Here is a 16,051-nt window from a genome sequence, read left to right as displayed (position 1 = left end):
GGTTGGTTGGGATGCTCCTGTCCCAACCTCCCCAGTCCCAATTCCCACCCCGGCAGCTGCTGGATGTTGGATTTGGCAACGAACCAGCCAATCATCGGCTGGGATTTCTGGGGGGATGGGGAGATGCTGGGGGTGTCTGTCACGTCCTCGGGGAGGGGATGGGCTGCAGGACCCCCAGAAATCCAGGACTGTCCGTGCTCCATCCCTGCCGAGCTGGGCTGGGACCAGCCGGGAACTGACTGACTGCAGGTCCCAGGAACAGGGTCGGGGTGGGAGACGTGGCCTCCTAGGAATGTTGGGAAGGGCTTTGCGGGGAAAACAGCCACTTCCCATCAGCTGCATCCGCTGGGAAGTGCTGGGAAGCGGGGAGGGGATTCCCGGCGGGCAGCAGGAGGCCGAAGCTCATCCCCATTGCGGCTCAGCCACCCACGGAGGGCATTTCTGCCTGGATTTTGGCTCCAACACGGCCCTGATCCTGGGGTCCCAAACCTGGGGCACCCCGGGGTGTGACCCCAGCAGACACGGGGCCCCCTGTCCCTCCTGGCTCGGGGACCCTGTGGCGATGCCAGGCCTGGCGGGGGCACACTCGGGAGGAATTAGCAGTAATTGCCTGCACTTTGATGTCCGTCACCTCCTCCCGAGGGAACCTCGGTACATCCTCGTTACCTGCGGCAAACCTGCGCCTGGCATCTGGCTGCTAATCCCGGGATTAGCGGGCTGGGGAGGCGGCAGATGGAGGGAGCCCCGGGGTGCTGCCCATGGGCCCGCACGGGTTGGGTTCTCAGGGTCCCCCTGGGACCACCTGGGCGACTGAGACCCCAAAGGGTGCCCTTGGAGAGCCCGGCTGCTCCCAGGGGAATTATCCCCACCCCGGGATGTCCCCTGGGATATCAGCCCGTCCAGGGGCCATGGGAAAGCCCCGCTCAGGGGAAGTGAAACGTGTCGCTGCTCCCGCTGACCGCCCTTTCCAGCTGCAGGAAGAGCCTTTCTGGGAATGCAGCAATCTCCGTGTCCAGCTTCTCCTGGCCCCCAAAACATCCGCAGTGCACTCAGGCTGGGAAAAAGGGAAGGAGAGGAGGAAATGGCTGCACGTTTCCATCCTGTGCCCACCCAAATCCACGTCCTTCATCTCTGGGGTGCTGGTCGGGCGGGGGGAGGAACAGGCGGGCCCGAGGGCGCTGCTCGCGGGGCTGGGTCGGGGGGGTCTCTGCCCATCAATTCCCGGCCAGATCCCCCCATCCTGTGGCCGAGCGCCCCACGGCTGCGTGCTAACCCCAGGGGCCCTGCTCAATGGGAGGAAGGAAATCCTCATCCTCGGGAAAGGCTGGACACGGCCGCTTCCTCCCGCCGTGCTGAGGAGGGGGCCGGGGCAGCGGCACAGCTGCCCGGGGGTCCCGACATGCCATGCCATGCCATGCCATGCCATCCCATGCCATGCCATCCCATCCCTATGGGAACCCCGTCCGGAGCCTGGGCTTGGTCCCGATGGGGTCACACGGGAGTCAGAGACACGCGGGGGGGTTCTCTGTGCCCCCCACGGGGCCTCGCCAGCCCTCGGTGTTGCCGCTGCTCCTTCCTCTCCCTCGCCCTTCGCCCGCTGACGGCAGCGCTCGGAAACGGCGGCGGCTTCGCTCGGGGCGCCCTTTGCCCCTCCGCGTCCCCTCCCTGTCCCCTCCGGGTCCCCTCCGGGTCCCCGCCGTGTCCCCGCTGCCCCTCGGGGCTCTGCCCGGCACAGACTCTCCTTCCACCGCCGGTGCCACGGGCGATGCTGGGCTGGTCCCTGTTCTTGTGCTGCTCCCGATCCCGCTCCAGCTCCCGCTCCCGATTCCCCCCGACCCCGCTCCGGGACTGGATCTCCGCTTCCAGTCGCGATAATTGCCCCGGGGCGGCGGGACTGGACCGGGAGCGAGACTGGGACAGCGACTGAAAGCGCGATCAGAACCGGGATTGGCATCGGGACTGGGATGAGGGTCGGGAGAGGGATTGAGATCTGGAGCGATATTGGGATCGGGATCGGAAGCGGGACCGGGACCGAGGTTGTGAGTGGGATCAGGACCGAGACCGGCACCGGGATCAGCATCGGGACCAGGATCGGGTTCGGGACCAGGACTGGGATTGGGACCAGGATCGAGATCGGGATCGGGATCGGGATCAGGAGCGCGCTCCGGGCGCCCCCTGGCGGCAGCGGGACCCCTCGAACAAAGGCCGGGCCCGGGACGGCCGGGGGCGACTGCGCCCCTTCCTCCTCCTCCTCCTCCTCCTCCTCCTCCTCCTCCTCCTCCTCCTCTTCCTCCAGTCCGGGGGTCCCACCGGCCCCGCGCAGCCCCGGTGGGCAGGTTGGGCAGTGGGCGGTGAAGGAGGGGGAACACCCGACCCACCGGTAACACGGCAAAGGGGGGCGGCTGGAGCCCCCCTAAATTCCCCCAGTTACCCCCCTGTCCCTCCCTGCTCCCCTCGTGTCCCCCCCTGTCCCTCCCTGCTCCCTCCGTGTCCCTCCCTGCTCCCTCCGTGTCCCTCCCTGCTCCCCCCGTGTCCCTCCCTGCTCCCCTCGTGTCCCCCCCGTCCCTCCCTGCTCCCCCCGTGTCCCCTCCTCACACACAGGACCCCTCACACCCCCCCAGACCTCGGACTGGGGTTTTGCAGCAAATAAACCCCACATTTTAGGGCGCCACCACCCCCTTTCCAACAGCCACAGAACATCAGGGGGCACAGGAGCTCCTTGGGGGTCCCCAAAAGGATGGGATGAGGGCTCAGCCCTCCTAAAGGAACCCAGATGGAACCGTGGGAGTTTTAACACACCTGAATTCCCACCTTCCCACTCCCAATCCATCACTGCACCTCTCAAAGCTCAGCACCATTAACAAACAACACACACACAACCACCACCAGCCCTTCCTGGAGAGCAGGGGCCTCTGGGAGGGATTTAACCAACCAAACAAACACACAAACAACTTGTTGTGAGTAAAAAAATATGTTTTTTCCTTTTAATTACATCAGTTATCAAAGAAAAAAAAAAGCAGTGGTAACAAAAATACAAAGCTCTGAGGGTTCCTTGTTCTTTTGTTTGTTCTGTAATAAGCTGAGCATCAGTGCAATTGTTTTAATTTAACTTCTGCTCTGAGTCCCTGCTGGCAGCATAGGAGTAGGCTTTGCCCAGCACCAGACGGTCACGCAGCAGCTTGAAGAAGGCGTAGTAGTTGCTGAAGAGGATCAGAGCCAGGGAGATGGTCTGGTGCCACTTCTCCGAGGAAATCAGCGAGTAAAGCTGGTAGAAGATGACGGCTCCTTCCAGCAGGATCAGGATGTTGAGGATTCTCAGTGGTTTGCTGAAAAAGAACTGTGGGAGAACATGGGGAGGCACTGGGTAAGAGGCAGAACCTTTGGGATGGGTTTTGGGTGGGATTCCCCTCTGGAGACACATTTACCCATGACTGCCTCTGATTGGAGTCACCCCTCTGGCAGCAGGGCTGAGAGATGCTGCCCTGAACCCAGGGATCCCCCACCCTGGGCACTGATCCCCACCCTGGGCACTGATCCCCACTCTGGGCACTGATCCCCCACCCTGGGCACTGATCCCCACCCTGGGCACTGATCCCCCCACCCTGGGCACTGATCCCCCCACCCTGGGCACTGATCCCCCACCCTGGGCACTGATCCCCACCCTGGGCACTGATCCCCCATCCTGGGCACTGATCCCCCCACCCTGGGCACTGATCACCCCACCCTGAGCACTGATTCCCCACCCTGGGCACTGATCCCCCACCCTGGGCACTGATCCCCCCACTCTGGGCACTGATCCCCACTCTGGGCACTGATCCCCCCACCCTGGGCACTGATCCCCCACCCTGGGCACTGATTCCCACACTCTGGGCACTGATCCCCCACCCTGGGCACTGATCCCCCCACCCTGGGCACTGATCCCCACCCTGGGCACTGATCCCCCATCCTGGGCACTGATCCCCCACCCTGGGCACTGATCCCCCACCCTGGGCACTGATCCCCCCACTCTGGACACTGATCCCCCACCCTGGGCACTGATTCCCCACTCTGGGCACTGATTCCCACTCTGGGCACTGATCCCCACCCTGGGCACTGATCCCCCACTCTGGGCACTGATCCCCACTCTGGGCACTGATCCCCACCCTGGGCACTGATCCCCCCACCCTGGGCACTGATCCCCCCACCCTGAGCACTGATTCCCCACTCTGGGCACTGATCCCCCATCCTGGGCACTGATTCCCCCACTCTGGGCACTGATCCCCACCCTGGGCACTGATCCCCCACTCTGGGCACTGATCCCCACTCTGGGCACTGATCCCCACCCTGGGCACTGATCCCCCCACCCTGGGCACTGATCCCCCCACCCTGAGCACTGATCCCCCACCCTGGGCACTGATCCCCCATCCTGGGCACTGATTCCCCCACTCTGGGCACTGATCCCCCATCCTGGGCACTGATCCCCCACCCTGGGCACTGATCCCCCATCCTGGGCACTGATTCCCCCATCCTGGGCACTGATTCCCCCACTCTGGGCACTGATCCCCCACCCTGGGCACTGATCCCCCACCCTGGGCACTGATCCTGCTTGGAAAGCCACCTCTGGCAGCCCCTGGGACACGAGGCCCACGTCCCTGCCCAGGTGCCATCCCTCCCTTCCCAGGAAGGAGACGGGGCCTTACGTGGAATCGGAAGTGCGAGACGTCGGAGGGCACGGCCACGTTGTAGTGCCCCACGGCCTTGTACACGTTCTTGCTGTGCTTCACCAGCACCCCCTGAGGCCACATGCACTCCTCAGTCCACCTGCAGGAACGCAGAGCCCTCAGTCCTGCCCACACAGGGCACAACCAGGGGCTGCTGCCCTCCCACTGCCAGAGCGGAGCATTCGGGGGCTGCTCCAGGAGGGCAGGTTGGCCCCTCACGGTGTGTCCCCAGGGCAGTGACAAGTGGCAGGTACCTGTGGCCAGGGGCAGCAGGAGCCTTGCCAAGAATCAGCTCTGGTGGCTGAGCTTGGCAGGGGAGACTGCACAGAGTGTCTGTGCTGTTGGAGGTGTCAGCCCACAGCTCCACTCAGTTTTCTCCCTCTATTTTTTCAGGTTGAGCCTCCTGCCCAGGCTCTGCCCACCCCACCAGCTGAGAGAGAACCCCAGGAGAGAATTCCTTACTGGTGCTGCAGCACGTTGGAGCAGAGGGCTGGATCCACCTTCTGCCAGCAGCCCAGGTGTGCTGCAGCCTTGTGGAGCAGGTCACAGTAGCGGGCAGGGAGCAGGTACTGCATCAGGATCACCGAGGTGCTGATGGAAACCAGCAGGAACAGCTCACAGGACCAGCGCTTGTCGTAGTACTGAGTGTTCTGTGGGGGGACAGGGAGGTGTGACACGTTTGGGAATTGTGTGACAACGTGTTTGGACAGCTCCACCTGCCAGAGCCATCAAAGCACAAAGCACTCAGGCAGGTAGAACAAGGGCTCTGTGTGGAGCTGGTAATCCTGCTTGGAAAGGAGCACCCACAGAGGCTGGAGAAGGGACTGGAGCACAAGTGCTGTGGGGAGAGGCTGAGGGAGCTGGGGGTGTTCAGCCTGGAGAAGAGGAGGCTCAGAGGTGACCTCAGCACTGTCTGGAACTGCCTGAAGGGAAGTTCTGGCCAGGTGGGGGTTGGTCTCTTCTCCCAGGCACTCAGCAATAGGACAAGGGGGCACGATGGGCTCAAGCTCTGCCAGGGGAAATTGAAGTTGGAGAGCAGGAAAAAATCCTTCCCAGAGAGAGTGCTCAGGCATTGGAATGGGCTGCCCAGAGAGGGGGTGGATTCCCCATCCCTGGAGGTTTTTCAGCTGAGCTTGGCCGTGGCACTGAGTGCCATGATCTGGTAAAGGGACTGGAGTTGGACCAAGGGTTGGACTTGATGATCTCAGAGGTCTTTTCCAACCCAATCCATTCTGTGATTCTGTGGATGTGGCACTGAGTGAGAATCCACCATGTCTTGATCCAACCCCACTGTGATCACCAGCCCAGGGCACTCAGTGCCCTGGGCTGGTGATCACAGTGGGGTTGGATCAAGGGTTGGACTTGCTGATCTCAGAGGTCTTTTCCAACCCAATCCATTCTGTGATTCTATCATGTAGAGTTCCTGTGCCATCATCACCCAGCACCCACATGGCATGGCTGATTTATAACTCCTGTGCCAGCATCACCCAGTACTGACATAGAATGGTTGATGCAGAACTCCTGTGCCACCATCACCCATCACCAAAAACATGCAGACAGTTCCAGATGCCCCCCATGCCCAGCTGGCAGCAGGTGGGAGCACCAGGGACAGACCCCCTATGAGACACCTTGTCTTGCTGTGCCACCCACCAGGAATGCCACCCTGTCCTGCCTCGAGCTGCCACCACAGGGCAGTGCCACCCGCCCTCGCTCACCTTCACGAACCAGACGGGCACGAAGGCCACGTAGTAGGCACTGAGCATGGAGCTGACCAGCACCTCCTTCATGCGCCAGTTGAAGTCCATCTTGAGGTACTCGACCTCGCTGCGGATGAGGTCGGGCGAGAGGCAGCAGGCGTGGGTGGGCATGGCCTCCAGCCCCTGCGGCTGCCGCGTGTGCTGCTTCCACGTCTCCTTCAGCACCGTCAGGTAGTCCCTGCCCCGGGCCCCCACCTCGCCCGCGTCCCTGGGCCCGATGGTGGCCACCTGGGCAAACAGCCCGGCCTTCCTGAAGTCACAGTTCAGCTGGAGGAAGGGAATGTACATCCCGAACCTGGGGTGGCACAGAGCAGAAGGGCTGTTAGTCCTGGGGAGCTCCCTCTGCTGCAGCACAGAGGGCTCTGGTCACAGCCCCTTCCTAAAGCCACTGGGAGGGGCCCTGGAGCCCTCTGGTTGTCCCATCCCTGCGAGTGTCCAAGGCCAGGTTGGAGCAACCAGGCACTCAGCAACAGGACAAGGGGGGGCTCAAGCTCTGCCAGGGGAAATTGAAGTTGGAGAGCAGAAAATACTCTTTGCAGAGAGAGTGCTCAGGGATTGGAATGGGCTGCCCAGAGAGGGGGTGGATTCCCCATCCCTGGAGGTGGACATGGCACTGAGTGCCATGATCTGGTAAAGGGACTGGAGTTGGACCAAGGGTTGGACTTGATGATCTCAGAGGTCTCTTCCAACCCAAGTGAGAAGAGCAACAAGGCTGGAGAAGGGACTGGAGTACAAGTGCTGTGGGGAGAGGCTGAGGGAGATGGGGGTGTTCAGCCTGGAGAAGAGGAGGCTCAGAGGTGACCTCAGCACTGTCTGGAACTCCCTGAAGGGAAGTTCTGGCCAGCTGGGGGTTGGTCTCTTCTCCCAGGCACTCAGCAATAGGACAAGGGGGCACGATGGGCTCAAGCTCTGCCAGGGGAAATTGAAGTTGGAGATGAGAAAAAATTTCTTTGCAGAGAGAGTGCTCAGGGATTGGAATGGGCTGCCCAGAGAGGGGGTGGATTCCCCATCCCTGGAGGTTTTTCAGCTGAGCTTGGCCGTGGCACTGAGTGCCATGATCTGGTAAAGGGACTGGAGTTGGACCAAGGGTTGGACTTGATGATCTCAGAGGTCTTTTCCAACCCAATCCATTCTGTGATTCTGTGGATGTGGCACTGAGTGAGAATCCACCATGTCTTGATCCAACCCTACTGTGAGAATCCACCATGTCTTGATCCAACCCCACTGGGAGAATCCACCATGTCTTGATCCAACCCTACTGTGATCACCAGCCCAGGGCACTCTGTGCCCTGGGCTGGTGATCACAGTGGGGTTGGATCAAGGGTTGGACTTGCTGATCTCAGAGCTCTTTTCCAACCCAATCCATTCTATGATTAACCTGGGATAGTGGAAGGTGTCCCTGCCTATGGCAGTCAGAGGGTGAGACTGGATGATCTTTAATGTCCCTTCCACCCCAAACCATTCCATGACTCTGTGATTCTGAATGGCCTTTAGTACCTTTAGGAACTCCTGGAAAGAGCTTCACCACTGAGCTCAAACACAAGCAGAAGCCTCAGATCTTTATGGATGCTTCCCCCTGCATCCATCAGGGAAAAGGGAGCCATTTCCACACATGACTGGAAACAAAACCAGCTGCCTTTTGTCAGTTAACACAAAGCAGGGAGGCTGTTTGATTCCTGCAGGGGCACCCAGGCACCAGGGGAAACCAAAGCCATGAGGGTTTTGAATACTATGGGAAAAGCACACAGCCCTTTCAGAGGACAAAAGGCAATCTAATAATCAGGGCTCACATCAAGCTGAAATGCAGGGAAATGCTGAAGATCTGCCCTGCCAGCAAGGAATGAGACACAGCAAGAGGGGAAGGTGCAGTGTAGACTCTGTGACCAGGTAGTTGAGCTCTTTTGGAGGTTCCATCCCAACCCTCCCTGCAGTGCCCATGAGATGCCCAAGCTGTGGCACAGGGACACTCACGGGTAGCACAGGAACAGGAGGTTGAGGAAGGAGTAGGTTCTGAAGAGGTGGATGATGGACCGGCACAGGCTCCAGCCCGTGCCCGTCAGGACAGCAAAGCGAGTGACCACCAGGAACACGGAGCGTGGCAGGGACACTTTGCCACTCTGGGAAGCCTGTGGGACAGAGGAGAGAGCTGGGCAGAGAGCAGGATCATTCCCTCTTCTACAGGGAGCAAACTCCATCTGTAAATCAACCCCACAGGCATGAAGGAAGCACCAGTGAAAGGCTGAGGGACACCAGGATGGGGAGGCCTTCTGTGGAATGTGGACTCTCCAAAATCTCTGGAATCCGGGCCTCCTTCCTCAGGCTGGAGTGAGGAGAGCTCTCCGAGTTCCTTGTTAAGGTCTGGTAGTTCAGGTGTGACCAGCCCACCCTCCTGGCCCTGCTCACCACAGGATGCTCCCACAGTGAGCAGACACTCACTGGCTCTTCCTTGGGGAGAGATGGAGAGAACAGGAAAAGAGCCAAATAGGAGGAGGGAAGTAGAATCACTATGGTCTAGTTGAGACAGTAATTCAGAGACAACCCCAGAAGGACAAGGGGGTCAGGAAAGGTGGTTTGGGGCTCTCAGTTCTGTTCTTTGCTCTTCCCGTTACAAACCATGCCTGGGATTCTGACTTGGGGGTATCACAGAGCTCTTCAGGAAAGGACAGAGGAGTCTGGAACTGCAGAAGGGACACAAAGCTTTGCAGTTCCCCTGCAAGAAGAGCTGTGGGATGTGCCTGGGGCTTTACCTCCTTCACAACAGCACCGATGAGGCGCCGCGCCAGCACGATGGTCGTCACCGTCAGCACGTTGAAGTCGATGAGGTGAAAGTTCTGTGGGGACAAAACCAAAATGACTCCATTTCCATGAGGCACCACAAACCCACATGCAACAGGGAAGCTCCCAAATCATTCCATTCTCATTGGACTCTCCTCCAAGATCAGAGAATGCCAAGCAGGCAGACAGTGCCCAAAATCTGGCAACATAAGAGTTGCAGGAGCAACTGAAGCATCAGGTGTAGCTTTCATCAAACATACACATATTTATAGATATAAAACTTTATGTCTAGTGATCCAAGGGGCAAACTGAGCATCATCTGCCCTCTGGTGCTTACCAGTGACGTGTGGGAGGGAGGATGGGAGGGTGGGTACCACCACACTGTCTTGTAGATGTTGATGTAGTGGACAAAGAGAGCGACGAGGTGGCAGAAGAAGAGCTGGAGCTCGAACAGGACACTCCTCTCCACAGGCAGCTCTGGGATCTTACAGTGCCTCAGGGGGACCACTGTCTGTGCTGCCAGAGGGGGGCTGGAAAGGCCTGTCCCTGAGCCACTCCTGCCAAGGGAAGCCAAGAGTCAGGAAGGAGCATGGCATTGTCCTCCTGCCCACCCACACAGTGGGCTAGTAGTGACTCAGAAACCCAAGAAAACGAGTGGCTGCCACACACCACAAGTGTCAGCACCCAGAGATGCCCAGGATGGCTCCTGCAGGCAGATGTGAGCAGGAGTTTGCCCAGAGAAAGCAATACCTGGAACCAGGCCAGCTGCAGCACCAGGTCATTTGATATTAAATCCCCTGTGCTGAGTCAGGTTCAAACGCAGGGCTGTGTTGTGCTCCTCGAGGGACAACCAGTGGCTCTCTTAATTAATTGGAAGCTTTTAGACCTCAGGTTGCTATTTACATATCTAAGAGTGCTTGAACATGAAAGACAGAGCAATTACACACAAGCCCTTGTTCATTCTTCACCTTCCATTCACCCGAGGAGGAAAAACGAGTTTAGCCAGAGGTGTGTTCCTGTGTGAGCACAGGATCCAGACAGATCCTTTAATCAGAGGGAATTAAGATACACCAGACACATCTCCCCTGATTTGCAATCTCTAAATAACAACAGGCAAAGGAATCTGGGTGTGGGTTTCAAAGAAACTACAGAGCACAGACTCCCATTGAAAAATCCCAGAATGAAACCACCCAAGTCCCAGATCTGGGGGGAACCAACTGGATCAGGGCCTGGTTTAAAATGGAAGATTGAAAGGCTAAAATAAGGGGGAAATCTTGGGAATCTGAGCTGTGTCTCTGAAATGCCCAGATTCCCAAACTGAAAGAGATTCAGCTTCTCAGCGTTGATAAATTGTGGAATCATGGAATGCTTTGGGTTGGAAGGGACCTTAAAGCTCATCCAGTCCCTCTGCCATGGGCAGGGACACCTCCCACTGTCCCAGGTTGCTCCAGCCTGGCCTTGGACACTCCCAGGGATGGGGCAGCCACAGCTGCTCTGCCCAAGCTGTGCCAGGGCCTGCCCACCCTCAGAGGGAGGAATTCCTTCCCAGTATCCCATCTCTCCCTGCCCTCTGGCAGTGGGCAGCCATTCCCCCTGGTTTTATCACCACATACCCTTGTGAAAAGCCCAGATTCCTTGGAGATGAGCTGGGTGGGGAGCTGTGCATTCCCTACCTGTGATAAGGAGCTGTGTGTGCTCTCCCAGCACTGGGGGGTTGCTCCACCTTTGGCCTTGCAGTGACTTGTCTTGGATCCCTACAAATTCCTGGCCCAGGGCCCTCAGCTGGGGGTGTGTTAAGACAGATTGCACATTTTCTTTGCAGAGTTCATAAGGCACGTCCTGGTGCTTGACTTCTCCTTGCTCCTCCACCTCAGCCACAGAAACCAGCTGGATGTGATCCTGACAAACCCCCTGCAGCCCAAACATCACCTGACCCAGCTGAACTCTGCCCCAAAATGCCTCACTCGACACAGACCTCGGGGCACAGGGAATGCAACAACCTGAATGCCAGAGCTGAGCTTTGGATAAAAACTTATTTCTGTTTTTACTTTTAATTCCATGGTCACTAAAGGGTTTGGACACTCCTGGGGGTCTGTCATGGGGTGGGAAAACTTCAAGAGTCTCAGGGAAATTACAAGAGGCAGAAAAGGAGGACACTGGGGGTTCACAACCTGCTGAGCCACAGGGGAAAAACCAGGGGGTCTGGATCCCTCCCAAGCTCCCCCAGGGCAGAAGTGGCTCTCAGGGAGGGGGTTTGGATCCCTCTGGTCCCTCCAGGGCAGAGGTGGCTCCCAGGGAGGGGGTTTGGATCCCTCTGGTCCCTCCAGGGCAGAGGTGGCTCCCAGGGAGGGGGTTTGGATCCCTCTGGTCCCTCCAGGGCAGAGGTGGCTCCCAGGGAGGGGGTTTGGATCCCTCTGGTCCCTCCAGGGCAGAGGTGGCTCCCAGGGAGGGGGTTTGGATCCCTCTGGTCCCTCCAGGGCAGAGGTGGCTCCCAGGGAGGGGGTTTGAATCCCCCCGAGGGCAGAGCTGGCCCTGGGGGGGCTGTGGGGGCCATAGGGAGGGGTCTGGATCCCCCCCAGGTCAGAGGTGGCTCCAGGGGATGTGGGTGCCACAGTAAGGAGGTTTGGGTGCCCCAGGGAGGGGGTGTGGGTGCCACAGTGAGGGGTCTGGATCCCCCCAGGGTAGCGTTGGCTCCAGGGGATGTCGGTGCCACAGTGAGGGGGGTTGGATCCCCCCCAGGGCAGAGGTGGCCCCGGGGAGGGGTGTGGGTGTCACAGTGAGGGGTGTGGATCCCCCCCAGGGCAGAGGTGGCCCCGGGGAGGGGTTTGGATCCCCCCCAGGGTAGAGGTGGCCCCGGGGAGGGGTGTGGGTGTCACAGTGAGGGGTGTGGATCCCCCCCAGGGCAGAGGTGGCCCCGGGGAGGGGTTTGGATCCCCCCAGGGCGGAGGTGGCCCCGGGGAGGGGTGTGGGTGTCACAGTGAGGGGTCTGGATGCCCCCTCAGGGCAGAGCTGGCCCCGGGGAGGGGTCTGGATCCCCCCAGGACAGAGTTGGCCCCGGGGAGGGGTCTGGATCCCCCCAGGACAGAGTTGGCCCCGGGGAGGGGTCTGGATCCCCCCAGGACAGAGTTGGCCCCGGGGAGGGGTCTGGATCCCCCCCAGGGCAGAGCTGCCCCCGGGGAGGGGTCTGGATCCCCCCAGGACAGAGTTGGCCCCGGGGAGGGGTCTGGATCCCCCCAGGGCAGAGCTGCCCCCGGGGAGGGGTCTGGATGCCCCCCAGGGCAGAGGTGGTCCCGGGGAGGGGTGTGGGTGCCACAGTGAGGGGTCTGGATCCCCCCAGGGCAGAGGTGGCCCCGGGGAGGGGTGTGGGTGTCACAGTGAGGGGTCTGGATGCCCCCTCAGGGCAGAGCTGGCCCCGGGGAGGGGTCTGGATACCCCCCAGGGCAGAGGTGGTCCCGGGGAGGGGTTTGGATCCCCCCAGGGCAGAGCTGCCCCCGGGGAGGGGTCTGGATGCCCCCCAGGGCAGAGGTGGTCCCGGGGAGGGGTGTGGGTTGTCACAGTGAGGGGTTTGGATGCTCCAGGGCAGAGCTGCCCCCGGGGAGGGGTTTGGATCCCCCCAGGGCGGAGCTCCCGGGGCCGGAGCAGGGCCGTACCTGGTGCGGGAGCGCACGCCCGTGACGGAGGAGCCCGCGGCGTGAGCGGCCCCGCCGGCGCTGCCGGGCTCGCACAGGGGGCTGCGGCAGTAGGACGTCCTGCTGGGGCCCCGCCGGCCCCCGGCCATGCCCGGGCCCTGGAGCTGCTCACTGCGGGAGCGGGAGCGGGATCGGCGCCGGCACCACCACTGCAAGCACAGAGATTGATCAGGGATCGCTGCTCACACAGAGCGGTCATTGATCAGGGATCGCTGCTCACTCCTGCGCTCCCATTGCCACGGATCCCAGTCTGGATCCCTCTGGAGCTCACCCAGGGCAGAGGTGGCTCCCAGGAAGGGGGTTTGGATCCTTCCCAAGCCCCCCCAGGGCAGAGGAGGCTCCCGGGGGGTGTGGGGGCTGCAATGAGGGGGTTTGAATCCCTCCCAAGCCCCCCCACTGCTTGCACAGATCAGTCATTGATCACGGATGCTGCTCACACAGATCAGTCATTGATCAGGGATCCCTCCTCTCACAGATGGATCATTGATCAGGGATGCTGCTCACACAGATTGATCATTGATCAGGGATCCCTCCTCACACAGATCAGTCACTGATCAGGAATTCCTGCTCCCTCCTCTGCTCCCACTCCCACTCCCACCCCCTCCCTGGCTCCTGCATTTCCCCAGGCTCTGGATCAGCACCCAGAGCCCTCCAAGCCCCCGGGACAGGCAGCACAGCTCGTTGAGGTGCTGAGAACTCATGGAGAGCCCAAGGCCTGAGGCGTGGGGGCTTCCAGGGAGCTTTTCCTGCCTCTCTCCCAAGCCAAGGCAGTTCCCAGGGAATTTAATCAGCAGAGACACCCAGAGATGCTCAAGAACTCCCCCAAAGGACTCAGGAAATTATTTCCCAGGTCCCCTTTGCCCAATTTTGTGCTGAAATTGGAGATTACAACTCTTTTTTTTCATTTCCCAGGGAATTACAGAGGCTTTTTCCCTTTTGGCTCCTTAAGACTGGGAAAAATAACACATTCTTAGTTGCTGTTCTATGTTTGCACAGCACAGAGGCCCAACTTTAGCCAAATCCAGTGATCTTTGCCTCACTGTAAACACCAACCCCAAGGTTTCCAACCTTCCCTGGATCCTTTTAAACCTCAGGAGAACCTGCCCAACTTTAGAGAAAGCACAAGGTGATCAAACCCCATTTACAAGTGAAATCTGAGCTGGGAGCAAACTCAGGTCAGACCAGTTGCTGAATTGTCCCTTTTCCTGGGGGAAAAGTTGCAGTTTGCACCACTCGGGGCAAAAAGTATTTGCTGAGGGTTTCGAGAGTGTTCTTGGAGGAGTTTCAAAGCTGCTGCTGAGCTCAGGGGTCCTGCAGCAAACCTGTCCTTGTGCTGGCCGGGGGGACACCCGGGAGCTCCTGGGGTGCGTTCTGGGGGTGCAGCAGCTCTGATGGAGCAGGGGAGGCTGAGAGGGGACAGACAGGGGGGTTGGGGTCTATAGAGGGGCAGGAAGGAGCCACGAGGGCTCCAGGGGGCAAAAGTGGGGCTGAAGAAGTACAGGGGGGGCCCAGGGGGTCTGTCAGAGGGGACTGTGGGGGGACAAGTGGGGTCTATGGAAGGGCTGAGGGGGCCGAAAGGGGTTTGGGGGCGCAAGGGGGGGCAATGAGGGGGAAATTCTGGGGTGCCAGTGGGGCTGCTGGAGAACGGGAGGGGGCACTGGGGGAGCAGCGAGAGGGAAACGTGGGGGCACAAGCGGGGGCTGTAGGAGAGCAGAGGGGCCCGGCCGGGACCCTCGGGGGAGCCCGTGGGGGCTCTGCAGCCCCTCCCCGGGGCACCCGCGACCTGCAGGGCGGCACTGCGGGCTCCGAGGGGTCTCCTGAGCGCCCACCGAGCCCGCGGCGGTGACGGCGCTCTGTGGGCTCGGGGCGAGGCCGCGCCGCCCTCAGCACGGCGGGGCGGGGCGGGGCGAGCCGTGGGGCTGTGCCGCGCCCCGCCCGCCGCACGGGCCGCTCCTGCGGCTGCCGGCGGGGCTCCCCCCGCCCGCTCCGCTCCCCGCCCGGCCCGGCCCGGCCCCGCCGCCCTCCCGGGCCCCCTCACCCATCGCCCGCCGCCGCTCCGACCGCGCCGGCCGCAATATGGCGGGCGGGCCGCGACGGCGGCCGGCGGGGGACAATCTCCGCCAGGGCGCGACGCGCTGGCCACGCACAATCCGCATAACCACGCCCCTGACCTACATGGCCACGCCCACTCAACAGGCAACTCAATTTGCATGGCCACGCCTCAAACACGATTTAACCACGCCCATTTTGCATAACAATTATTCAATTTGCATAAACACGCCCCACTAATAGGAGGCCACGCCCATTCTACATAGCCAGGTCCTAATTTGCATAACCACGCCCCCGCTTTGGTCACGCCCCCTCCCACCTGGCGCGCCGCAGGGTCCCAGTGCCCGCCGGTGTCTCTCCCCTCCCAAAGGGGACAGACCCGCACAAAGGCGACAGACACCCCCCCAAAGGGGTCAGACCCCGCACACACTCCTCCCTGTGGCCATGAACGCAGAGAAACAGCCGCTGGAAGCCAAAAGAAATGCATGGCCAGGCCTTTGTTGCACGGAATGGGCATCACATCCCACCCGGAGCTGCACAAGGGTGGCACACACAGGGCACTGCTCGAGGCAGGAGGTCACCAGGCTCTTCACACCAGTTATTTTGGAGCTGTGAGTCACTTTGGTCGGTTTGCAGCAGCTTCATCATCTGCTCGTGGTGTTTTTTCAGTGATTTCCTCAGTTTGTGGGGGTTGGTGCAGATGGAGCACTTGACGATGCTGAGAACCAGCTGGAGGCAAAGGCAACTCTGAAATTAATGACGATTTAATTCCTCAAGGGCTTCGGAAGGGGCTGCCCAGGGAGGTGGTGGAGTCCCCACCCCTGGAGGTGTCCAAAGAACTGGATGTGGCACTCAGTGCTCTGGGCTGGGGACAAGGTGGGCACAGGTTGGATTTGATGGTCTTGGAGGTCCTTCCCAACCCGAACGTGCAAAGCCATCAAATCCCAGGAGCATCCAGACACCTGTGGTTTAACAGAGTCAACTACAAAGGCAGCAGGATGTACCAACAGCAGGTTAAAAACGTTTTTCAGGTCAAAAAAATATCAGCTTTGCAACTGTAACAAGATGCATGAAGCTTTTT

The 16,051-nt window shown here is 60.3% G+C and overlaps 1 protein-coding gene across 2 annotated transcripts; it reads right to left on the bottom strand.

Moving 5' to 3' along the window:
• Nucleotides 1-2,958: 2,958 nt before the first annotated feature.
• TMEM39B (transmembrane protein 39B) lies at nt 2,959-15,037 on the bottom strand. Of its 2 annotated transcripts, none has more exons than XM_071576873.1 (9): nt 14,960-15,037; nt 12,883-13,070; nt 9,570-9,789; nt 9,205-9,288; nt 8,429-8,583; nt 6,416-6,752; nt 5,163-5,350; nt 4,680-4,800; nt 2,959-3,337 (listed from the first exon to the last, which is right to left on the bottom strand). In XM_071576873.1, exons 2-9 carry the CDS (start codon nt 13,008-13,010, stop codon nt 3,101-3,103), a joined length of 1,470 nt encoding a protein of 489 aa, XP_071432974.1. In that variant the 5' UTR covers nt 13,011-13,070; nt 14,960-15,037; the 3' UTR covers nt 2,959-3,100. The 2 variants fall into 2 exon arrangements, with proteins under 2 accessions (XP_071432974.1, XP_071432975.1); XM_071576874.1 differs by lacking the exon at nt 14,960-15,037 and adding an exon at nt 14,067-14,301.
• Between the last annotated feature and the right edge of the window lie 1,014 nt (nt 15,038-16,051).

This window comes from Pithys albifrons, chromosome 24, assembly GCF_047495875.1.
Source record: "Pithys albifrons albifrons isolate INPA30051 chromosome 24, PitAlb_v1, whole genome shotgun sequence".
Taxonomy (NCBI): Eukaryota; Metazoa; Chordata; class Aves; order Passeriformes; family Thamnophilidae; genus Pithys; species Pithys albifrons.
The sequence above is the reverse complement of the archived record's forward strand: the minus strand, read 5'-3'. Positions and strand labels throughout refer to the sequence as shown.